Here is a 25103-nt window from a genome sequence, read left to right as displayed (position 1 = left end):
ACTGCGCGGTAGGGGCCAATGGTGCCTCAGGTCACAATCGCGAGGCGTGACGGGAGTTGTAGTCTTGGGACGGTCTGGCACTTCGCCGAGACCGCTGGGAGCAAAGGGGCGTTGCAAGAAGTGCAGCGCGCACTCTATGGCTGTGGCTCCCGTTCCGCTGTGGGCGGTCTGCGTGCTGCGGCTGGCGCTGGCCACCGTCTACTTCCAAGAGGAATTTCTAGACGGAGGTGAAAAGGCGATGTCCGTGGTGGTGGGAAAGTAGGGGCGAAAGCTCCTCCATCCTTGGCTGCCCAAAGGATAGCGAGAGTCGCCATTGGCACCAGCCCATCGCCGCGGGGTCGGTGGTGGAGAAGCATTGAAGCCTCGAGTCCCCCGCCTCCCCCCCCCCCCCGCGCGCGTGCGCTCACACACACACACACACACACACACACACACACACACCTCCATGATTCAAATGAACAGTCTCAGCTCTAACCGGTGTTGTTTCCCCCTACAGAGCGCTGGAGGAACCGCTGGGTGCAGTCCACCAATGACTCCCAATTTGGGCATTTTAGACTCTCGTCGGGGAAATTTTATGGTCATAAGGAAAAGGACAAAGGTTAGTGTAGGAATGGTGAGAAAATGGAGCTAAATGTCAAACACACACGCCTCACCTCCATAGCAACCTTCCGAGGTAGCTGTGGCACACCCATAACACCTCTTACAGCCGTTTCACGGGTGGGGAAGCTAAGGCTTGGATAGGGCCTGGCATTACTTTTTCTCTTTCCTTTCTTTACTTGCCCAAGGTCGCTCCATCGTATACCCACTAGTGGCAGAAGTTTGGAGACTCCAGGTCTTTGACCTGCAAAAGGAAAAAGATTAGGGGATACTTCTCATGTTTATTTCCACTTTAAGAAGGAGAAAAAAGTCGACCTAAAAGTTACATGCTGTCAGGTGTATAGATCGTAGGGGTATAGAAAGATGAGTGTTTACATTTGTACGCCCTGGATCAGATAGAGAATGTTTTCAGAGCCCCCACCCCCTTGCACTGCCCATCCCCCAAGTCAGTAGCCTCCTAGTGCCAAGGATAACTTCTGTCTTCTTCTCATTTCTGATGTTCAAACGTGGACAAACTACACACTTGTTTTTTGCACGGCTGGTGAGATAAGAATGGCTTTTACATATTTTAATTGTTGGGGGAAAATCAAAAGGGGAATGGTATTTTATAATGTATAAAAATTACATAAAATTTAGTGAAACATATGAAATGTCAATATCCATAAGTAAAGTTTTAATGGAACACAGCCATGATCATTCATTGACTTAGGTTCTTTGGCCTTTTGCATGCTGTAAAGACAGTAAGTTGGCACACAGACTGTATGACCCGCGAAGTCTAAAATACTTGATCTCTGCCTTGGCAGAAAAGATTGGCCAACCTCTGGTTCGGATGAAAAGTTTTCCTCTTTTCACCAGCCTTCCACTCCACCTCTGTCTTGACTCCGCTCCTCCGGTGTTGTCCTGTCGGTAGCTTCTGGTTTTCTTTTCTTTTCTTTTCTTTCTTTCTTTCTTTCTTTCTTTCTTTCTTTCTTTTTTTTTTTTTTAAGTTTTTTAACATTTATTTATTATTGAGAGACAGAGCATGAGCATGGGAGGGGCAGAGAGAGGAGGAGACACAGAATCTGAAGGAGGCTCCAGGCTCTGAGCTGTTAGCACAGAGCCTGATGCGGGGCTCGAACTCACAAACCCAGCGAGGTCATGACCTGAGCCGAAGTCAGACGCTTAACCAACTGAGCCACCCAGGCGCCCCAGCTTCTGGTTTTCTATTGCATGTGCATTGTGTTTTAAGTTACACGTGGACCGAAAGAGTTGGTCACGATTCAGCCCATGGGACAAAAATGGAGTGAAATTAACAGATTGTTTCATCAAGGTTGTCCAAGGATAGGGGTTTCCATTTGGGTTTTTCCGCACCACATTTTTTCCTCCTCCAATCTGGCATCCTGAGATGCTGTGTTTCGTTCACTCCAGCACACATTTAGTGAGAGCACATGGGCAAGGCACTGGGGATACCCATTAGTTTGGCCCCTTTCATTGTGATCTCCAAGGACCATCACACAGAAGCCATAGATGGAAAGATGAATAGAATTCAGTCAGACAGAAATGGGAAGAGGTGAGAGACGATGGGGGTGGCCGAGGAGGGTGGAGGGACGGAGAGGTGGTGAATCTTGGCCTTAGGAATTGCCTGGGTGGTAAAGGGGTAAAGGAGGGGAGATCCTATGAATTCTTTGAGAAACGGAAGGGTGGGGGCGGGGAGAGAATGGAGGAGAAAGAAAGAGAGGAGTGTGGTATGGGCGGTCAGTCATGAGTTCAGGCTTGGACGTATCGACAGAAAATGTCAAGTGCATTTATGATGGATCTCTGCATAGGCAGGTTTGGGGGCAGGAATGTGGAGCAGGGAAGACTAGATGATAATAAGACTGGCTCCGTTTTCAATAGTGTAAGATAAGGATTTGGTACAGAGCCTAGTGGCTACTGAAAAGGTGGGGGGGGGGGGTTCATCTTGAACACCTAAACTTCTAAAATATGAGGTGATTCATGTGACAAAAGGGTGGTATCTTTATAAAAAAAAAAAGGGGGGGGGGCGCCTGGGTGGCTCAGTCGGTTGGGCGGCCGACTTCAGCTCAGGTCATGATCTCGCAGTCCGTGAGTTCAAGCCCCGCGTCAGGCTCTGTGCTGACAGCTCCGGGCCTGGAGCCTGTTTCGGATTCTGTGTCTCCCTCTCTCTGACCCTCCCCCATTCATGCTCTGTCTCTCTCTCTATCTCAAAAATAAATAAACGTTAAAAAAAAAAAAAAAAAAAAAAGATGGCAACTGTGGGCCAGCTCATCCAGGGCAGGGAAGCACTTTTTTTTACAGGTCAGCACTCTGTTCTCCATCCACGGTCGTGTGTCCTAAGCAACTCTTTTTTTTTTTTTTTTTAATTTTTTTTTTAACGTGTATTTATTTTTGAGGCAGAGAGAGACAGAGCATGAACGGGGGAGGGTCAGAGAGAGAGGGAGACACAGAATCTGAAACAGGCTTCAGGCTCTGAGCTGTCAGCACAGAGCCCGACGCGGGGCTCGAACTCACGGACCGTGAGATCATGACCTGAGCCGAAGTCGGACACTTAACCGACTGAGCCACCCAGGCATCCCCTAAGCAACTCTTTTAAGACAGGAATGAAAGAAAAGACGTAGGATGCTCTGGTTTTTAACGAAGTTGCCGCACGAGCTTTATTGTGTGTTTCCACCCCTTGGAGGATGAATGGAAGCAAAATTAACTCCTTATCCACTTAGACTGCACATTTGTCATCTACAGCTGAAATGTTTCAATTTAAGACACAACTGGTAATACTGAGCACAGAAACAACGGGGTGTGGAAATAGAAGGTTTCTGGCAGCAGAGAGACTGTTAGTGGTATGGCCATCCCATATTATTGTGAAGGTGTGTGTGAGGCCCTGGGCTGATGTGAGTGGTTATTCCTGGGGGCAGGGGGAAGGGTGACCATTTAATTCCCTGCAGCACTGAGTGCACGTGCCATTCCTAATCCTTCACGAGTCCTTTTTGTTTAAAGGTCTGCAAACCACGCAAAATGGCCGATTCTATGCCATCTCGGCACGTTTCAAACCGTTTAGCAACAAAGGGAAGACGCTGGTCGTTCAGTACACAGTGAAACACGAGCAAAAGATGGACTGTGGAGGGGGCTACGTTAAGATCTTCCCTGCAGATGTGGATCAGAAGAACCTGAATGGAAAATCTCAGTACTATATTATGTTTGGTGAGTTCAGATAGCACAAAACAACCATTTCTGATGACTTTGAACCCTTCCACTTGATAGAATTCCTCAGAGCAAGACTTTGCTTCAGTAGTAGTGTTGAGTATATCCAACCAAAGGTTTTTAGTACCGTGAAACCTAATTAACATTATAAAAAGGCAACTGTACCATTCTATTGTACTTTTTTTTTTTAATTTTTTGATGTTTGTTTATTTTGAGACAGAGAGAGACAGAACATGAGCAGGGAAGGGGCAGAGAGAGAGGGAGACACAGAATGTGAAGCAGGCTCCAAGCTCTGAGCTGTCAGCACAGAGCCCGACGTGGGGCTCGAACCCACGAACCGTGAGATCATGACCTGAGCCGAAGTCGGCCGCTTAACCTACTGAGCCACCCAGGCACCCCTCTATTGTACTTTTGAGAGAGTTATTTATGCGATAGTAATGTAGTCCCAAGTATTTGAAATACATCAGGACTCAGCAGACTTTGGCCACGGGCCACATCAGCCCACGGACTGTGTTTGTTACGCCCCATGAGCTGAGAATGGGTTTTAATGTTTTTAATGATTAAAAAAATTAAAAGAAGGCTAATATTTTTGACACATGAAAATGGTAGGAAAGCCAAAAACATTTCCTGCCTAGCCCTTGCTGACCCCTGGAACACATTAAATATCTCCTGATACCAGGAGTAATTGATTGAAATTTGTGCTAGAATTGGCATGGGACCACATTGGGCCACAGGAACTGGACATAACTGAAGCGTGTGGGTTCAAAAAGTTTTCAGGATAAAGAGGATTCTGGGAAAATGGAATAGGACGCACCAGGAATCCATCTCCCCACCTGGACAAAAATCAACAGAATATGATGTAACTATTTTGGAACTCTGAAGTCTGTGGAAGGATTGCTTCTTCCAGGGGAAGAATGGGAAGGTTAATGTGGGGCAATTTCAGCTCTTAGCACAGGAGACCTACCCATCCCCCATTTCAAGCCACACGGCAGACAGCTGTGCATGTGCTCCTGGAGCAGCCTATACACAGCTCGCCACAGCCAGGGTGGGCAAAAAGGACCCTGTCCTCCCAGTATCAGGGATCTGAACTCTGATCGCTGCTTCTGATCACAGAAGTGCAAACAAATGAACAGCAGAGTTTCGTGTGTTATTGAAGTTAAACTGGTGTAAATTTTAATTAGAGCATTATAACTTCAAGGTGTTAAATGTAACCCCCATGGTTCCTCCACAAAGGAAATAGCTATAGAATATACACAAAAGGAAGTTAGAAAGGAATTTAAACATTTCCCTACAAAAACTCAAAACGAAAGAAGGGGCGCCTGGGTGGCTCAGTCGGTTAAGCATCCAACTTCAGCTCAGGTCATGATCTTATGGTTTGTGAGTTCAAGCCCCGTATCGGGCTCTGTGCTGAAAGCTCAGAGCCCAGAGCCTGCTTCAGATTCTGTGTCTCCCCCTCTCTCTGATCCTCCCCCACTCATGCTCTTTCTCTCAAAAATAAAAAAAAAATAAACATTAAAAAAGTTTTTTTCAAAGAGGTTGAAAGTGAAAGGATGGGAAAAGTATTCCAGGCAAATAGCACCCAAAAGAGAGCAGAGGTGGCCATAGTAATATCAAGCAAAATAGACTTTGAATAAAAGATTACAAGGACAAGGGACATTATATATTAATAAAAAGGCCAAAAAAATGTAATAACTATAAACATTTACACGCCTAATGAACTTCAAAATATATGAAACAAAAACTGATAGAATTGAAGGAAGAAATAGGCATAATAAAGAGTACAGCAGAGATAAATGAAATCATGAATAGAAAGACCACAGAGGAAATCAATGAAATCCAAAGTTGGTTCTCCAAAAAGGTCAACAAAATTGACAAAACCTTTACCTAGATGGACAAAGAAAGAAGACTCAAATTACTAAAATCAGAAATGGGATGTTACTACCACTTCTGCAGAAATAAAAAGAATTATATAAGAGAGTGCTAAGAACAATTATACACCCCAAAATTGGATAACCTTGGTAAAACGGACAAATTCCTAGAAACACAAAACCTGCCAAGACTCAATCATGAAAAAATAGAAAATCTGAAGAGGCTTATAAATAGTAAGGAGCTTGAAGCAGTAAACCAAAATCTCCCAATAAAGCAAAATCTTGAATCTGATGAACCTCTCACCAATTCTACCAAACATTTAAAGAAGGACTAACACCAATCCTTCTCAAACTTTTCAAAAAAAACATTGAAGAGGTGGGAACATGTACTTCCTAACTCATTCTATGAGGCTAGCATTATCCTGATACCAAAGCCAGACACTAAAAGAAAACTACAGACCAATATTCTTATAAACACTGATGCAAAAATCCTCAACAAAATACTAGCAAACAGAAGTCAGCAGCATATTAAAAGGATTATACACCATGACCAAGTGGCATTTCTTCCTTGTCTGCAAGGGTGATTTGAAATATGAAAATCAGTCAATAGTATATGCCGCATCAACAGAATGAAAGAAAAAAAGAAACACATGATCATCACAATTGATGCAGAAAAAGCATTCGACAAAATTCGATACCCTTTCATGATAAAACAGTTGACGAACTAGAAATAGCGGGAAACTACTTCAACATAATCAAAGCCATGTATGAGAAACCCACAGCAAACATACTCAGTGGTGAACGACAAAGCTTTTCCTGTAAGATCAGGAACAAGGCAAGCATGCCCACTTTCACCACTTTTTTTTTTAATTTTTTTTTTAACGTTTATTTATTTTTGAGACAGAGACAAAGCATGAACGAGGAGGGTCAGAGAGAGGGAGACACAGAATCGGAAACAGGCTCCAGGCTCTGAGCTGTCAGCACAGAGCCCGACGCGGGGCTCGAACTCACAGACCGCGAGATCATGCCCTGAGCTGAAGTCGGCCGCTTAACTGACTGAGCCACCCAGGCGCCCCTCACCACTTCTTTTCAACATACTACTGGAAGTTCCAGCCAGAGCAAACAAGCAAGAAAAATAAATAAAAGCCATCCAAATTGGAAAGAAAGAAGTAAAATTATCTGTTTGCAGATGATTTGATCTCATATAGAGAAAACCATAGAGATTGCACACACAAAAAAAACCTATTAGAATTAATGAATGAATTCAGCAAAGTAGCAGGATACAAAGTCAACACACAAAAAACAGTTACGTTCCTATATGTGAACAATGAACAATCTGAAAGGGAAGTTACAAAAATAATTCCATTTACGATAGCATCCAGAAGAGTAAAATACTTAGGAATTAAGCAAGGAGGTGAAAAATTCATACAATGATAACTACAAAATATTGCTGAAAGAAATGAAAGAAGATGTAAATAAATGGAAAGACATTCCATGTTCATGGAATGGAAGACTTAATAGTGTTAAAATGTTAACACTAGCCAAAGCATTCTACAGATTCTAAAAACAATACACAGATTCAATCCAATTCCTATTAAAATTCCAATGACTTTTTTTTTTTTTTTGGCAGAAATGGAAAAACCCATTCTCACATTCATGTGGAATCTCAAGGGACCCTGAATAGCCAAAACAATCTCAAAAAAGAAGAACAAGACTAGAGGGCTCAAGTGTCCATCCGCAAATGAATGGATATACAAATGTGGTATCCATATAATGGACCATCATTCAGCTTTATAAAGGAGGGAAATTTTGATACAGGCTACAACATGGAAGAACCTTGAGGACATTATTCTAAGTGAAATAAGCCAGTCACAAAAAGACAAATACTATCCAATTCCACTTATTTTATTTTAGGTCCTTGGAGTAGTCAAAATTATAGAGCCAGAAGATAGAATGGTGGTTGCCAGGGGCTGAGACAGGGGAGAATGGGGAGTTAGTGTTTAATAAATACAGAGTTCCAGTTTTGTAAGATGAAGAGTCATGGGGATGGGCAGTGGGGATGGTTGCTCAACACGGCAAATGTATTTAATACCCCTGAAGGTACACTTAAAAATGACCCAGACAGTAAATCTCATGTGTATTTTACCACAGTTAAAAAATAAGTGAAAAAAATCTTTAAAAAAATTTTTAATGTTTATTTATTTTTGAGAGAGAGAGAGAGAGAGAGAGAGAGAGAGAGAGAGAAGGCAAGTGGGGGAGGGGCAGAGAGAGAGGGAGACACAGAATCCGAAGCAGGCTCCAGACTCTGAGCTGTCAGCACAGAGCCCAACGCGGGGCTCCAACCCACGAACCGTGAGATTGTGACCTGAGCCAAAGTTGGATGCTTAAGCGGTTGACTGAGCCACCCAGGCACCCCCCAAAAATATTGGAAATGTAATTTCAGAATATCTGTCTGTAATTCAAGTTTGGGGGATCCTTTTTTAAAGTTCTTTTCTCTTGTGACATGGATGTATTGCAGAAGTTTTCTCTGTCCTGGTTTTCCAGTGCTTATCTTTGAATTTATTGTGATCAGCATCAGCCTTCAGACACCTGCTACGCTGTTCTCATGTTTGTATGTACAGCTGGTCACAGTGTTATAGAAGTAGAGAGAATAGATATTATATTATTTATTGAATCTGGATATAGTCCTGCCCTGTCTTGGAGGGCAAGGTGACTTCTCTAAGGCCACCACATTACATATATGCAAAGTTTCCACCAATTGCATAGTCCCTGACCCCTGCTCTCTTCTCCACCATGACTCCAATTTACTGTTGCATTTAAAATCTGGAACGAGGGGCGCCTGGGTGGCTCAGTCGGTTGGGCGGCCGACTTCGGCTCAGGTCATGATCTCGCGGTCTGTGAGTTCGAGCCCCACGTCCAGCTCTGTGCTGACAGCTCAGAGCCTGAAGCCTGTTTCAGATTCTGTGTCTCCCTCTCTCTGACCCTCCCCCATACATGCTCTGTCTCTCTCTGTCTCAAAAATAAATAAACGTTAAAACAAATTTTTTTTAAAATAAAAAATAAAAAATAAAAAAATAAAATCTGGAACGAAGAACAAACATCTTTATTTTGATTAAAAAGGAAATTAAAATGTCGTCATTTAGGTTATTTTTATTTTCTTAAAACAGGATGCCAGCGATACAAATGCGGTCTTAAATTATGTTTAAAACCCTAGGAAACAGGTAACACAGCTTCCATTTTGCAAATAAAGAAACTGAGGGTCACGAAGATTAAACTTACTTGCCCCAAATCAGGTCAGCCTGGCTTTAGAGACTATCTGTCTACTCCCATTTCTTCATAAAAATCCATTACATGCATAAATATTTTATGATTGCTCTTAATGGAAAATGTCCAGATTTCCCAAGCATGCCTGGGCATGTTCTGAAGCCTAATTGAATATTTAAAGCATGTAGGTGCTTAGAAATCAAAATTCTGACCAACTTTGAAGGAAAAATTTCATATTTTAATCCTGAGGTGGTAGACTTTCATACAGATAGTTCACATACCATAGCTTTTGTTTTAAAAATTGAACTGGAATGTTTTCCAGTGATTAAAAAAAAAAAAAAAGAAATTACATAAACATTGTCCTCTGAGAACTCAGCTGGGAGGTAGACATGCTGTTCTTTGTGGGTCCCTCAGGATGCTACTTCTAAGTTCAATGTCATATCCACTCTGGCAAATTGATGGTATCCTTTAATTATGTGCAGCCTGGATCTCTCTTGTTCTGGAGATTCATCACTGCAAGTTGTAGAAAAAAAAAAAAATTGCCGTCATCTGCTTGTGTTTACACAGGGTTTGCCTCACAGAATCCCCAGGGGCGGGTGCAGCCCCGGGTCAATGGATGTGGTGGAATTTGATTCGAGACAGAAAGACACCCAGAGGGTCTAGTACATTCCGGAGGCTTAAGCTCAGTAAAGCAGCAGCAGGGTAATTCCAAACATCCTCAGAAGGTTGGACAAATTTTCCAGATACCTCCTGCAAACCTTGTTTACTACATTCAGAAAGTCTTAGTCTGAATATGTGCCTGCGTGTTGTCTTGGGACACGCATAATGATAATAACAAATATTGAGCATTGCCATATTAAATGCTTTACATACCTGAGCCCATTTAATTGGCAAAGTAGCCTTGGAAGTCAAGATTAACATCCCCATTTTAGAGAGCAGGACACGGGGCGTGGGTAGCTGCGTAGCTGCAAATATGTCTTAGCACAGTGAAAGAGAGCGGAGCTCAGAGCCAGCTAGTCCCTCACCTGGCACAGGCCACCTCTTAGAGCTTCAGATCCAGGACCCAAGTCTCAGGCAGCGTGCCAAGGATTCTTCCCAGACTGTTAAATCTTTTTCTTACTCACATGCTGCCTTACACTTGACTCCAAAGTAGTTGCAGTGAACTGAGAAGTCACCTGAACCAAGAAGGGTGCCGCTGTCCATTTCAGTATCTCTATGACAACGTCTGATTATTCCTGCACCTATAGACTTCTGGTGCCTCGTATATTATTTCACAGTGATTGGGGGTCTCCTGGGGTGATGCATCATAGAAAGAAATTGAGAGCAGCTAATATTTTTTTTTGTAGGGCCCGATATTTGTGGATTTGATATCAAGAAAGTTCATGTTATTTTACACTTCAAGAATCAGTATCACTCAAACAAGAAATCAATCAGGTGTAAGGTAAGTGCTTCTGTATTCAAATCTGTGATTGTGTTAACTCTTTTTTTTTTTTTAATGTTTATTTATTTTGAGAGAGAGAGAGAGAGAAGGGAAGGGGCAGAGAGGGAGGGAAAGAGAGAGAATCCAAAGCAGGATCCACACTGTCAGCAGAGCCCAACTCGGAGCTTGAACTCACGAACTGTGAGATCATACCCTGAGCTGAAATCAAGAGTTGGATGCTTAACTGACTGAGCCACCCAGCCACCTGTGTTAACTCTTAATGACAGCATAAATTTAGAGAAAATCCTTTTGATCTTAAAATAGTTAACTGAGCCAGGTATGGATCTTAGCAAACCCACCCCCATGCCCCAGGTTTCCAGTTTAGCAGTGTTATTAGAGACATTTGCCTACCCCTTTGGCTTGTTTTCTGATGTTTGTACCCATCAGGAGGGCATACTCACTTTTCACTGTGAGCTGTGACATCGTATTATAATTTGCCTTATAAGGGTTACAATAGAATAGTCACATTTCGGCGGTATCTGTCCTCACTATGGAATAAAATATTCAGGCTGGGACGCAAAAACATCCTGAAGAAATTAATCTTCAACATACCAAAACATTTACAAATGGGAATGTTTCTAAAATGGAAGCATACTTTCTTACTTTTTATCACGGATCCTGTGAAAATAGCACTGATGCCTTCATACCTCCACGGCCCAGCCCAGGGCTTCTCCAAAGAGGCAGTTTGCATCAGGTCCCTGGCTTCGGCCCCGCGGAAGGGAAGTACGCTCCCTGATGCAACCCCTCTATTTGAATGTAGCCACCAGGAAGCAGGGACCTGACTCCTGGGGCATCTCCAGTGCCCAGAGCTTCAACATGGGGGGCCTCCACAAGTCTGGGCAAATCTGGGCAGGAGGCCTGGGTGCATCTGGAGAGCACAGTGACTGCACAGAGGGGAAGTGTCCATAATCGCCACTTATTCAGTCCTGACCCAAACAGGGGTGTGTTCGGTCTCTTCACAAAGCCCCAGTGAGTCTCCCGTTGGCAGTCTCGTTGCTCTCTTGGGGTCCCACCCGCCGACCTGGTGGCTGCCAAGGATCATCAGGTCCTCTTTAAATGGAGAGGCCTGACATCGCTCCTGTGGGGGTGAGGGAGAGCTCGAAGGCCAACTGAGTGCACAGGTTTTACAACTGATTCCCAAGGAATTGTTCAGTTGCACATTGGATGTGTGGGAGAGCCCGGGGATGACACTACAGAGGCCATGAAGTTTGGCCTGGACTGTGCTGGGGAGGTCAGAGCATGACAAGCTCAGGACAGCAAGCCTATGGGGCCCCGAGTGGCACCCGCAGATTGATGATGCCCTCAGACATGTGCTATTTCTGCACCTGCTAGAAAAAGAAAAGATGCTTCTGTTGAAGGAGCACTGACTCACAGCAGGTTGTTGGTGTTCCCAGTGAGAAGCTACGTCCAGTGGGGTTGGATTCATTCTGTGATGCTGTGAAAGAAAGGCTGAGAATCTCCCCTGCAGGCGGTGGTCAGCCCTCAGGGGTTTTCAAGGAGAGGGACAGATCTGCCTGTTGGAGAAATACCTCAGATGTTCTGGGGGGCGGGGGCTGGAGGGACAGGGTGATCGATAGGCAGGGAGAAGGGTGAGACTGTGAGGCCAAGGCTTCAATGGGATACAGAACATGGGACCGTTTTTGACAGATGATTCAGGGGTGGGACCCAGAGGACTTTGTGATGTTTGGAATTCGGCTACTGGGTATGTGGTCGATGAATCTCAGCAGCATTGCTGTTAATCAGGGGGAAACAAAGACCAGTGGGGGCCAGGCCACACTCGAGAGATGTGTTTGGAACCATTGGTTGTGGACTCCTGGCAGACATCCAGGTAGAGGTGTCCAGAAAGTTGTTGGAAACTCCGCTCTGTAGCTCAGGCCAATGGTTAGGATTAAAGACCCTGGTTTGGATCCATTGCATATGTGTGGGAGAGGATGTTATCCCTCGGGATGGCCAATGAACCCAAAGTCTAAATTAGGAAAGGTGAGTGGAGACAAAGACGGGCAGAGATCAGGGAGGGAGCATTGGGAGAAGCCTGTACTCAGCTGTCACAGCGAGCTACAGAGGTTGAGAGGAACACAGAACAGACAGAGCCATCGGCCGTGGTGTGGACAGCAGCCTATGTCCCTCAGAGCAGAGCAGAGGGGTACTGAAGAAGCTATTACTTTTGGCTCTTAGCAGGGGGAGAATCCTCCTGATGGAGCCTTTAAGATGCTGAGACAGTGGTTCCCAAACCTGAGCCCTGAGCAGCATCAGCATCTTTGGAAGGTCTGTGCAGGAGACTGGAGGGTCCATTCAGGTGCTGATACAGCAGGTCAGGCTGACCCAGCGACAGACATTTCTAGGGCATGCCCCATGACAATGACCAGGCAGCCCCACTGCTGACAGGCAGTCACATCTTGGGCACCCCCGACCTCCCCAGACACCTGCCCATCCACCTCCCATCTGTCATTTATTGAATGCTTGCCCAATGCTTCCCTTGTGTCTGGTCTGGGGCTTTTAACTGTGACCAAGAGAGACACTAGGCCTGCCCTTGCTAGACAGCTCAGAGCATTAGAAAGGTCCCCCCTGTGTCGAAAAAATAGACTGGGCTTCATTTGGTATCTTTCAGAATACAGAACAGGAAATCGTTTTCTGCATAACTTTTCATAAACCGAACAGAGCAGTGGTGTTTGGGTTACACCAAGACCCTGTCATAACCACCTGTGGGATTCTAGGTGGGAAGCATTGTCTACACATAAGGGAACCAGTCACTCAAGAGAAGTCAGCTGGTAATGCGGAAGTTTTCTACAAGGGAGCGATTTCTTCTGTGGGCCACATTTTGTAGTCAAGTCAATCCCTGTCCCTAGAAACACTCTTCTTGCTGTTTACAGCAAAGCTTTGACCAACAGCGACTTAAATCACATACGTAGACCTGCCCTGAAATGTAAAAGGTCTCATCGTTATCATTTCTCCCCTTAAAACCTGCAGGTTGATGGATTTACACACCTCTATGCTCTGGTTTTAAGACCGGACCTCACTTACGAAGTGAAAATTGACGGTCAGTCAATTGAATCTGGCGACATCGAGTATGACTGGAACTTAACGTCACTTAAGAAGATGGAGAGGTCCTCCGCAGAGTCCAAGGATTGGGACCAGGCGAAAGATGACAAATCCCAGGTGTGCATTTTCCGCGAACATCTCCACAGAGTGTGCCGGTGGAGTTTGTAAGCACGCAGGTCCTGTGTGATGGCTGCATGGCTGGTAATCATGATGCCCACATGGTCACAACCAAAGTGCCCTCCTTGGAGCATTTGCTGCTGAAACCGGCCACATAGCTTCACGCTTCCAGGGATCGTGAAAGGGTCTTACAATATTTGTGATGAAAGTGAGCAAGTTTTTTTTTTTTAACCCATGTGTTTTTTTTTTTTAAGGATATTGCATCAGCAATCTTTATAAAAGTGATTTTTTTTCTTATTTTGCTATTCTGAATTTGAACATGAAGTATTTTTTGAGCATCGCACTTGTGACTGACGACCAAGAATCAGTTAACGTAATGGGTCTGCGTGAGTTTTCCTAGGGTTGCTTAACAAAGGACCGCAAAGTGGGCGGCTTAAAAATGACAGAAGTGTAGGGGGGCAGGGGGAGCCAGGGTGGCAGAACATCCGACCTCAGTCCAGGTCACGATCTCACGGTTCGTGACTTCAAGCCCCACATTGGGCTCGCTGCTGTCAGCACAGAGCCTGCTTCTGATCCTCTGTCCCCCTCTCTCTGCCTCTCCCCAACTTGCGCTCTCAAAAATAAAAAAAACGTTAAAGATCATGACAGAGGGGCGCCTGGGTGGCTCAGTTGGTTAAGTGTCCGACTTTGGCTCAGGTCATGATCTCATGGTTCTTGAGTTCAAGCCCCCACATTGGGCTCTGTGCTGATAGCTCAGAGCCTGGAGCCCACTTCGGATTCTGTGCCTCCTTCTCTCTCTCTGCCCCACCCCTACTCGCTCACGCTCTCTCTCTCTCTCCAAAATAAATTAACATTAAAAAAAAAAAGGACAAATGTATTCTCTCATGGTTCTTGAGGGCAGAAGGCAGAAATCCAGGATATCAGTAGGGTAACACTCCCTCTGAAGGATCTTGAGGACAATCCTTCCTTGTTTCTTCCAGGAGTTGGTTCCAGGAGTTGGTTCCAGGAGTTCCTTGGCTGGTAGACCTCAATCTCTGCCCCACCCCCCGCCCCCACATGGCCTCTTGTTCTTGTGTCTCTCCTATCTCTTATAAAGACGTTTGCCATTGGACTTAGGGCCCACCTGGATAATCCAGAAAGATGTGCCTCGAGATCCTTACCTTAATTACTTCTTCAAAGATCCTTTGTTCAATATAAGCTTGCATTCCCAGATTCCGAGATTTTGGACGTGGACAAACCCTTACCCGGAACTACCACTCAGCCCACTACAAGCTACCTTCTGTTTTGTTTTGTTTTGTGTTTAGTTTACATTTATTTATTGTCGCAATGTTTTGTTTTGAGCATCAAACACTACTCCAAACCCATGAACCATTTGCCTTAAGACGGTTGTCTTTGCTGTACGGCAATTAATGTCTGTGTTTACGATTAATTTCTGGCAACTTAAACCTGCTCAGTGGCATCGCTGTCTGATAATCAAGTATGTCGTCATAAACAATGTAATCATTAAAGCAAAAGAGCAAAGTTTCTCCCTCCCTTACTGAACTACCTTAAAAACAGACCAAAAAAGTAGTTTTCACCTGGAAAGAGCACTTACTTTAAACAAGATACAGAGGGGCCCTTGGGTGGCTCAGTCGGTTAAGCGTCCGACCTCGGCTCAGGTCATGATCTCATGGTTTGTGAGTTCGAGCCCCGCGTCGGGCTCTGTGCTGACAACTCAGGGCCTGGAGCCTGCTTCAGATTCTGTGTCTCCCTCTCTCTCTGTCCCTCCCCTCCTTGTCCTCTGTCTCTCTCTCTCTCTCTAAAAAATAAACAGTAAAATTAAAAAACAAGCAAACAGAAAAACAAGGCACAGAATGGCGAAGAAACTGACCTTGCAGCCCTCTGGCTATGCAGGAGAGGACACAGGTCTTAGGATGAAAGTCCTGGCTGCCTCTGAGCTACAGCGATGCGGGCTAGCAGTGTTGTGTGCCTTAGGGCTGAGCGTACTTGAGGTGGGTCCCTGGTGGAGCCTAATCATACGCTCAGAAGCTGGCCTCCAAACTGGCTGTGTTTTGTCCATATGTTCAGTTCTGTGTGAACTCCTAAGCAAATTAGTTCATAATGGCATTATGATTTGACAGCCTGAAATTATAAGGAGCTGGCTACTTGGATTGCATTGTAACCATTTCCTAGTCCCAGCACAAGAGTGGCTCATCTGTTGCCAGTTGAGGTGGGAGCAAAAAAGCCGACTGGGAGCCACCAAGTCCTACGTGTCAGTCATTAAGAAATATTGCATATCATGAAAAAGCCCCAGTCTTTTTTGTTTGTTTGTTACTTTTGAGAAAGAGTGCGTGTGAGCAGGGGAGGGGCAGAGAGAGAGGGAGACAGAGGATCCCAAGTGGGCTCTGTGTTGATAGTAGTGAGCCTGATGCGGGGCTCAAACCTATGAACTGTGAGATCATGACCTGAGCCAAAGTCAGACACTTAACCAACTGAGCCACCTAGGTGCCCCAGTCTAAGTGCAAAATGTTACAATTTTTCAGTTATTCTAAAAGAGAAAACGTCATTGTACACAACTTTTAAGTTTTTGTGTGTTTTTTTAAAAGTTTACTTATATATTTTGAGAGACAGAGAACACAGGCAGGGGATAGGCAGAGAGAGAGGGAGAGAGAGGATCCCAAGTGGTCTCCGTGATGTCAGCACAGAGCCCAACTCGGGGCTCAAACCCACGAACCATTAAATCACGATCTGAGCTGAGATCAAGAGTCAGACGCTCAACCAACTAAGCCACCCAGATGCCCCTGTTTTTATATGTTTATCTGAATATTAATCCATAGCACCTTTTATTCATCCGTTTATGTTTTTATAAAGTCTTTTTTAGTGTTTATTTATTTTTGAAAGAGAGAGACATAGAGTGAGCAGGATAGGGGCAGAGAGAAAGAGAGACACAGAATCCTGAATGGGCTCCAGGCTCTGAGCTGTCGCGGGGCTTGAACTCACGAACCGTGAGATCGTGACCTGAGCCAAAGTCGGACGCTTAACCCACTAAGCTACCCAGGCGCCCCATTCTCATCCATTTATTTATTCAACAAATATTTGTTCAACACCTCCTGAGCCACATACAGACATAGAGACTCAGATATATGTGTATATATATGAGTGCATGTCTACATGTGTATATGTGTATACAAGTGTGCATGTGTGTTAATGTGTATGTGTATATGTGTGCCCACATCTATTATACACACGGATTATACGTGTGTGTGCATGTATTATATACATGCATATGTGCATGTATGTGTATGCATATATTTATATGTGTAGACTGTGACTGTTAATATACATATGTATATATTTTATATAATATATGTGTAAAGTCTAAATAACATAACTGCTTTTCTCCTGCTACCCAGCAATCCCCAGGTAAATCCTGGAACATTTCTTGGTTGTCCAGCCTCTCTCTCTGGAACATTCCATGCACGACTGTGATGTAGAAGGACAGACCACCTAACCAGCAGTGACTGTGTGGCCCCTTCCCCCCAACATCACTTCTGTCCCAACATTTTTTTTTTAATTTTTTTTTTAATTTATTTTTGAGACAGAGAGAGACAGAGCATGAACAGGGGAGGGCCAGAGAGAGAGGGCGACACAGAATCCGAAGCAGGCTCCAGGCTCTAAGCTGTCAGCACAGAGCCCAACGCGGGGCTCGAACTCACGGACAGTGAGATCATGACCTGAGCCGAAGTCGGATGCTCAACCGACTGAGCCACCCAGGCACCCCTGTCCCAACATTTTTAACTTTAGCCACTATGTTGAGTTTTCCAGACTGTTGTTCCTCACCAGCTTGGGAAGGGCGGTGTGATCATACCAAGGCTTAGGGAGAAAATCCGGGCAGCGTGGGGCCCAGACACCCTCGGTGGGACTGAGAACCCTGAGCACTTGGCCCTTTGATCACCAAATTGATGAGCAAATTATGATTTGACAGCCTGCAATGGGCCCACGCATGATGGGCCCATGGGCCTGCTCCTGCCTCCGGGTAGCTAAGAATTTCTTTTCTCAAATCTGAGATTTGATTGTTTTTTTCCTTACACATGGTAAGGACTGGGAGAAGCATTTTCTGGATGCCAGTGCCAGTAAGCCAAGCGACTGGAACAGCGAACTGGACGGGGACTGGCAGGCACCGATGCTGCAGAAGCCTCCGTACCAGGTGGGTGGTGTCTTCTTCCTGCGATGCCCCAGGATGGCCCTCCCCCGCCTCCGCCTGCGTCCCTCCGGACCGGCACTTAGGTTCTGTTGTTGCAGGATGGCCTGAAACCAGAGGGTATAGACAAAGACATTTGGCTCCATCAGAAGCTGAAAAACACCCATTATTTGACGGAGTACGACCTCTCAGAATTTGAGAACATTGGTGCCATTGGACTGGAGCTTTGGCAGGTTACTTGGTTTTAAATTTGCTATCACGCGGGGGCGCCTGGGTGGCTCAGGAAGTTGAGCGTCCAACTCTTGATTTCAGCCCAGGTCATGATCCCGGGGTCGTGGGATAGAGCCATGCATCGGGCTCAGCCCCCGAGCATGGAGCCTATTTGGGATTCTCTCTCTCTCTCTCTCTCTCTCTCTCTCTCTCTCTCTCTCTCCCCCCCACTTCTGCCCCTCCCCCACTGAAAGAAAGAAAGAAAAAGAAAGAAAGAAAGAATAAATAAATAAATAAATAAATAAATAAATAAATAAATAAATTTGCTGCAGTTTGATAACTCTGAGCTTCAGCCTAAACTCCTGCATTTGCATAGCTGGTATTCCTTGAACTCCTACTGTGTACCTGGTACCCATACCTGTACTCAAGACGTAATTCAGCCATGAACAAAACAGACATCCTTTCTGCCCTCAAAACTTTTTTTTTTTTTTTCTTTGCATTTCCTGTCTGCCTCGCTGCCCCCTGGGGATTTGTCACTCCTCAGCCTGGAGTTGATCTGTGGGGCCCATCAGCTTTAGGCCAAGACTGCAGATTCTGATGCTAGCAGAGTGTCCAGGGTGGAGCCTGAGATCCTGCCTCCCCAGCAAGCTCCCAGGTGGTGCTGACGCTGCGGGCTGACTTTGCACAGTCAAGTTCTCGGGCAGTGGTGGGCGAACATCACAAGCGCTCGAGTCCCTTGAGTGCTCTTCAGTCTCCACGCCCAGGCAGCACCCCAGACCGGTTAAGTCAGCATCCCTGGGGGAACACCAGGCATCAGGAGTTTCTAAGTTTGAGAACCAGTGCCTCGGAGGGAAGGGATGCTTCAGAAATGGGTTTAGGCACGTGCTACTGTTGAGATCCAATCACCGTTAGGGTCCTGAGCCACATACAATTGCTTCTTGGTGCAAAGTTGTTGTATTTGTCACATCAATAAGGAAGGCCTTATTTTCATCCACAGGTGAGATCGGGAACCATCTTCGATAACTTCCTGATCACAGATGATGAAGAGTATGCTGAGAATTTTGGCAAAGCCACTTGGGGGGAAACTAAGGTATGACACACAATGAACTTTTTGTTCATCATTCATTTATTTCTGTACTTGAGTCTAACATATAGGAAAAGGCTTGATGGATTTTTATTAGTAAACGTCCCACCCAGATCAAGGTACAGAATGTTACCAGCGTTCTGGGAACCTCCTCATACCCCCTCCCTGCAGGTAGCTGCCCCCAAAAAGAACCACTATCCCATTGCCGTACATTTGACCTCCTTTTGAAATTCATGTAAGTGGAGCTATCCAATAGTTACTCATTCAGGCAGTGCTGTGAGGTTCATATTATCGAATACAGCAGCAGCTCATTCTTACTGTGTGAATATTCCAGAAGGTATATATCCGTTCTCTGTTGATGCAGCTTTGGATTGCTTCCAGCTTGTGGCCTCACGAATAAAGCTGTTACCGTCATTCCCGTGTGTGTCTTTCAGTGGACACATGCCCGGGACAGGACAGCCTGGGTCACAAGGTCCCACACAGCCCAACAGTTTTCAATGTGTCATCCTCTTTTCTGTTTCCTTTTGCAGAGGTTGAGAGTTACAGTTTATGCCGCATCTTTGGCCACGCTTGGTATCATTGTCAGTTGTTGACAAGTCAAATTTACTGAAGCATAATATGCACACTATAAGATTTATCCTTTTTTGGTGTGGAAGCCTATGACTTTTGTGAAACCACCAACAAAGATCCAGATGTAGGGCGGCCTGGGTGGCTCAGTTGGTTAAGCGTTTGACCTCGGCTCACGTCACGATCTCATGGTGTGTGAGCTCGAGCCCCGTGTCAGGCTCTGTGCTGACAGCTCAGAGCCTAGAGCCTGTTTCCGAGTCTGTGTCTCCCTCTCTCTCTGCCCCTCCCCTGCTCACGCTCTGTCTCTCTCTCTCTCTCAAAAAATAAATAAACATTAAAAAATTTTTTTTAAATGGGATGAACTGGGGGTGCCTGGGTGGCTCAGTCAGTTAAGCATCCGACTTCAGCTCAGGTCATGATAAAATGGTTTGTGGGTTCAAGCCCTGCATCAGGTTCTGTGCTGACAGCTCAGAGCCTGGAGCCTGCTTCAAATTCTATGTCTCCCTCTCTCTCTGCCCCTCCCCTACTCATGCTCTTTCTCTCAAAAATAAACATTAAAAAAGTTAAAAAAAAAAAAAAAGAACCAGATGTAGAGCAGGATCATCATCCCCAAAAGTCTCCTTGGGCCCTTTGGAGCCAAACCCTCTCCCACTTCAGGCCTCCACTGACCTGGTATAGCCTCAACTATACAGCCTCAACTTTTCCAAGTGTCATGTAAATGGAGTAACCTAGCATGTGGTCTTCTTGAGCCTGCTCCTCAAGCATAATGTGTCTGAGATTGAGCCATGTTTGGGGTATTAGTAATTGGTTTCTTCTTATTGCTGGGTAGTTTTATTTTTTTTTAATTTTTATTATTTTTGTAATCTTTATTTATTTTTGAGAGACAGAGAGAGACAGAGCATGAGCGGAGGAGGGGCAGAGAGACAGGGAGACACGGAATCCGAAGCGGGCTCCGGGCTCTGAGCTGTCAGCCCAGAGCCCGACGCGGGGCTCGAACCCACGGACTGTGAGATCATGACCTGAGCCGAAGTCGGGCGCTTAACCGACTGAGCCACTCAGGCGCCCCAGTAGTTTTATTTTTTTTTTTAATTTTTCAAAGTTTATTTATTTATTTTGAGAGAGAAAGGAAGTGGGGGAGGGGCAGAGAGAAGGGGCGAGAGAGAATCCCAAGCAGGCTCCGCACTGTCAGCGCAGAGCCCAACGCGGGGCGCTAATTCACGAACTGTGAGTTCATGACCGGAACCGAGATCAAGAGTCAGATGCTTAACCAACTGAGCCCCCACCAGGCACCCCGCTGGTAGTTTTATCTGTTCACCAGTTGACAGACAATTGGGTGTTTCCAATTTTTGACATATGAATCAAAGCTGTTATGAATATTTACTTAACAGTTTTTTTTCTGTGTGGATGCGGGCCTTCAGTTCTCTGGCGTAAATAGCCAGGAATAGGTGGGTCCTACAAGAGGGGTTTAACCCCAGAAGAACCTGCCAGGCTGTTCCTAGGGGGGCTGTGCTGTCTCGCATCCTCAACCAGCACGGGGATTGTGGGTTTCTCTAGGCGTGTAGGGGTATTTCCAGTTTTAGTTTTCTTACCCTGGTAACAAATGAAGGTTGGCCCTGTTTTATGGCTCTCGTGGCCCTTTGGGATATCCTTTTTTGTGAACGGCTTGCGTTTGATTTATTGCTTCAGTTGAAGTGTAGTTGGCGTACAATATTATATTGGTTGCAGGTGTACAACATAGTGATTCAACATTTATGTACGTTAAGAAATGTTCACCATGATAAGTCTAGCTACACCTGTCACCGTACAAAGTTATTACAGTATTATTGACTATATCGTCTATGCTGCACATGACATCCCTGTGACTTATTTATATTTTATAACTGGAAGTTTGTACTTTTTGACCCCCTTCACTCATTTTGTGCACCCCCTTTCATTCCCCAACCCCCACCGTGTCTGATAAGCACCAACCTGTTCTCTGTATCTATGAGCTTGGTTGTGTTTTGTTTTGTTTTTTTTTTTATTCCACATATAAGTGAGATCATATGGTATTTGTCTTTCTTCATCTTACTTATTTCACTTAGCATAATGCCTTCAAGGTCCATCCGTGTTGCTGAAGATGGCAAGATTTCATTCTCTTTTATGGCTAAGTAATATTCCACTGCGTGTGTGTGTGCGTGTGCTTGTATGTGTGTGTGTGTCACATTTTTTTATCCATTCATTGGTTGGTGGGCAGTTGGGTTGCTCTTAGTCTTGGCTGTTGTAGATAATGCTGGAATAAACATGGCGGTGCAGATATCCTTTTGAGACAGTGTTTTCGTTTTCTTCAGAGAAATACCCAGAAGTGGAATTACTGGATTATATGGTATTACTGTTTTTAATTTGGGGGGAACCATCATACTGTTTTCTGTAGTGATTGCCCCAATTTACATTCCCACCAATAGTGTATGAGGGATCCCTTTTCGCCACATCCTTGGCCAGCGCTTTTTATCTAGTGTTTTTTTTTTTTTTTAATATATATAATAGCCATTCTAACAGGTGTGAGGTGATATCTCATTGTGGTTTTAATTTGTATTTTCCTGATAAGTGATAATGAGCATTTTTTTATGTTGGCCTGTTGGTCTGTGGGCCATCTGGATGTCTTCTTTGGAAAATGTCCATTCAGATCCTCTGCCCGTTTTTTCCATCAGATTTTTTTTTTTTTTTTTTGCTATTAAGGCGTATAAGTTCTTTATATATTTTGGATATGAACCTCTCATTAGATATGATTTGCAAATATTTCCTCCCATTGAACAGGTTGCCTTTTCATTTTGTGGATGGTGAGGGAGCCATTTCTTCTTGAATCTGATTTCTCCCGTAAAGCTTTACCAAAACTCTTTTTCAGTAATGACTACGGGAACCTTCTTGATGTTGTCTGCACTGCTAACCCTTGTGTTGCTCACATGAGCCTGGATTTTTTTCACTTAGGTTCCGAGGACTCCTTTCACTACCCATTCACTGCTCAGCTGATTGAAGGACAGGGGCTCAGGTACTCTGGGAAGAGAAGGAAGCGGATGGGTGTATTTGTGTCCTGTGGCCACTATAACAGATTACCACAAATTGGCTGGCTTAACACAACACAGATTCATCATCTCACAGGTCTGGATGCCCGAAGTCCAAAATCACTATCAGTGGACTGAAATCAAGGCCTCAGCAGGGCTGAGCAGGCTGAGCAGCCCTCCAAGGGCTCTGCGGGAGCATCCTTCCTTCGCCTCTTGCAGCCTCCAGTGGCCCCTAGTGTCCCTTGGTTTGTGGCCATGTGGCTCTGTTTCTGCCTCTGTCTTCACGTGGTCTTCTCTTCTGTGTATGTGTCAAATCTCTCCCTGTCTCCTATGAGGACATTAGTGATGGATTTTAGCGTCCATTTGATGACCCAGGATAATCTTCCTATCTCAACATGTTTAACTTAATCATATTTGCAAAGACCCTTTTCCCATAGAAGGTCCCATTTACAGGATCCGGGATTAAGGCCTGGCATCCTTGGGGGCTCTTCTAAGCTGCCCCCAGGCGGTGTGGAGGCTTGTAGAAGGCAAGGGCAGGCTGAAGGTGGATCCCCAGTCCACTCCCTGGAAACACAAACCCCAGCGGCTAATGTCTCATGTGTCTGTTTCTTTCTCCAAGGGCCCAGAAAGGGAGATGGATGCCATACAGGCCAAGGAGGAAGTGAAGAAGGCCCGTGAGGAAGATGAGGAGGAGCTGCTGATGGGCAGGTTTGGTGGGCACGACAAAGGTTTCCAGAGATTTCACAGGAGGGACGAATTCTAGTCATTCCCACCCCAGATAAAGATGATGGGTAAAACCTTGCTTCTACTTTAATCTACATTTAAAAGTGCAAACATCAACATATGTGGTAATCTGTCCAATTTTCTTTCAAAATGTTCCTATGCTTCTCAGTGGGGTCGGCCTGGTTTTCCCTGGGGCTCCCTCCCTGCTGCGCACAGAGATTTTTCTCCACAAATCTGAGGGCTAGAAGCTACAGGCCAGTGACAGTCTGGCCCAAATCATGATGCTCTTCTCTTAGCCCCCAAAATGTTTTATAAATAGAAGTTGCTAGGGGCACCCGGGTGGCTCAGTCAGTTGGGCGGCCGACTACAGCTCAGGTCATGATCTCGCGGTGTGTGAGTTTAAGCACCACATCGGGCTCTGTGCTGACAGCTCGGAGCCTGTAGCCTGCTTCAGATTCTGTGTCTCCCTCTCTCTGCCCCTGCCCTGTTTCCTCTCTGTCTCTCTCGAAAATAATAAACATTAAAAAAAAAAAAGTTGGTAAAACTGATTTTGAAAAAGGAGAACTGATGCCCTTTTTTTCTAAAGGCTGTAAATTACCAATAGCATATGCTAACCTTTTCCAATACAAAATCTTTTTTTAAATTTATTTTTGAGAGAGAGACAGAGAGTGCGAGTGGGGGAGGGGCAGACACAGAATCTGAAACAGGCTCCAGGCTCTGAGCTGTCAGCACAGAGTTCGAGCCCCCGACACGGGGCTTGAACTCATGAACCGTGAGATCATGACCTGAGCTGAAGTGAGATGCCCAACCCACTGAGCCACCCAGGCGCCCGTCACCGCCCCCCCCCCCGCCCCCAATATGAAATCTTGATACACCATCATTAGTGTGGAAGCGTTTTGCAGGCTATTCTGGAGAACCCAGGTCTTGTGCACACACTTCTGATGTGCTGTAAAGATGCTCCTGCTTCTTTTCCGTCACTCTGTGACCCACTGCTGTGGCCTTTTATTCTCTGTAGGACAGAGGAATGAAATTCATTTTCCCGAGTGAAAATAATAATTACTTCTCAGTTCAATTTTTTCCCTTTAATCAAATAATTTGCTTTTTAATCTTTTCTCTTTTTAAAACATTTTTTGATGTTTATTTTTGAGAGAGAGACAGAGACAGAGACAGAGTGCGAGCAGAGGAGGGGCAGAGAGAGAGGGAGACACAGAATCCCAAACAGGCTCCAGGCTCCGAGCGCTCAGCAGAGAGCCCAACGCGGGGCTCGAACTCACAAACTGGGAGATCATGACCTAATCTGAAGTCGGACACTTAACCAGCTGAGCAACCCAGGTGTACCTTTAATATTTTAATTAAAAAATTTAAAAAAAAATTTTTAAGTAGACTCCACACCCAATATGGGGCTTGAACTCACAACTCCAAGGTCAAGAGCCAAATGCTCTACTAACTGAGCCAGCCAGGCGCCCCAAATAACTTGCTTTTTTAAAGTCCTACATAAGCAGTCTTCTGATTTGAGGACACCCGTTTTTCACACAGAAATTTGTGTTGGAAGTGATAAAATTTAGGACATGAGGAATTTGGAATCCGGCGATATTACAAATAAGCTGCATACATTAGAAATTATATGTGGCATATTGCCGGATGATTAATGTGAAAAGTCTGCCGAGGAAGTGAAATTCTGGCAAGTTTCGTTCTCACTTGGGTTGAAGTTGGCGGACCTTCAGATGTGGACTTTTGGGCT

The 25103-nt window shown here is 45.1% G+C and overlaps 1 protein-coding gene across 1 annotated transcript; it reads left to right on the top strand.

The window, feature by feature from the left end:
- The first annotated feature begins 39 nt into the window (after nucleotides 1-39).
- On the top strand, nucleotides 40-23481 carry CALR3 (calreticulin 3). Its single transcript, XM_040444811.1, has 9 exons — nucleotides 40-227; nucleotides 497-598; nucleotides 3589-3792; nucleotides 10271-10365; nucleotides 13372-13560; nucleotides 17639-17746; nucleotides 17842-17973; nucleotides 18948-19040; nucleotides 23259-23481. Exons 1-9 carry the CDS (start codon nucleotides 137-139, stop codon nucleotides 23400-23402), a joined length of 1158 nt encoding a protein of 385 aa, XP_040300745.1. The 5' UTR covers nucleotides 40-136; the 3' UTR covers nucleotides 23403-23481.
- The last annotated feature ends 1622 nt before the right edge of the window (nucleotides 23482-25103 follow it).

This window comes from Herpailurus yagouaroundi, unplaced genomic scaffold (genome assembly GCF_014898765.1).
Source record: "Herpailurus yagouaroundi ecotype Mexico unplaced genomic scaffold, PumYag 193, whole genome shotgun sequence".
Classification (NCBI taxonomy): domain Eukaryota; kingdom Metazoa; phylum Chordata; class Mammalia; order Carnivora; family Felidae; genus Herpailurus; species Herpailurus yagouaroundi.
The sequence above is the reverse complement of the archived record's forward strand: the minus strand, read 5'-3'. Positions and strand labels throughout refer to the sequence as shown.

Coding starts and splice junctions, on each gene's coding strand:
- CALR3 (XM_040444811.1), top strand. CDS start 137: ATGGCTGTGGCTCCCGTTCCGCTGTGGGCGGTCTGCGTGCTGCGGCTG. Junction 17,747..17,841: donor TGCAGAAGCCTCCGTACCAG/GTGGGTGGTGTC, acceptor CTGTTGTTGCAG/GATGGCCTGAAACCAGAGGG. Junction 17,974..18,947: donor TTGGACTGGAGCTTTGGCAG/GTTACTTGGTTT, acceptor TTTCATCCACAG/GTGAGATCGGGAACCATCTT.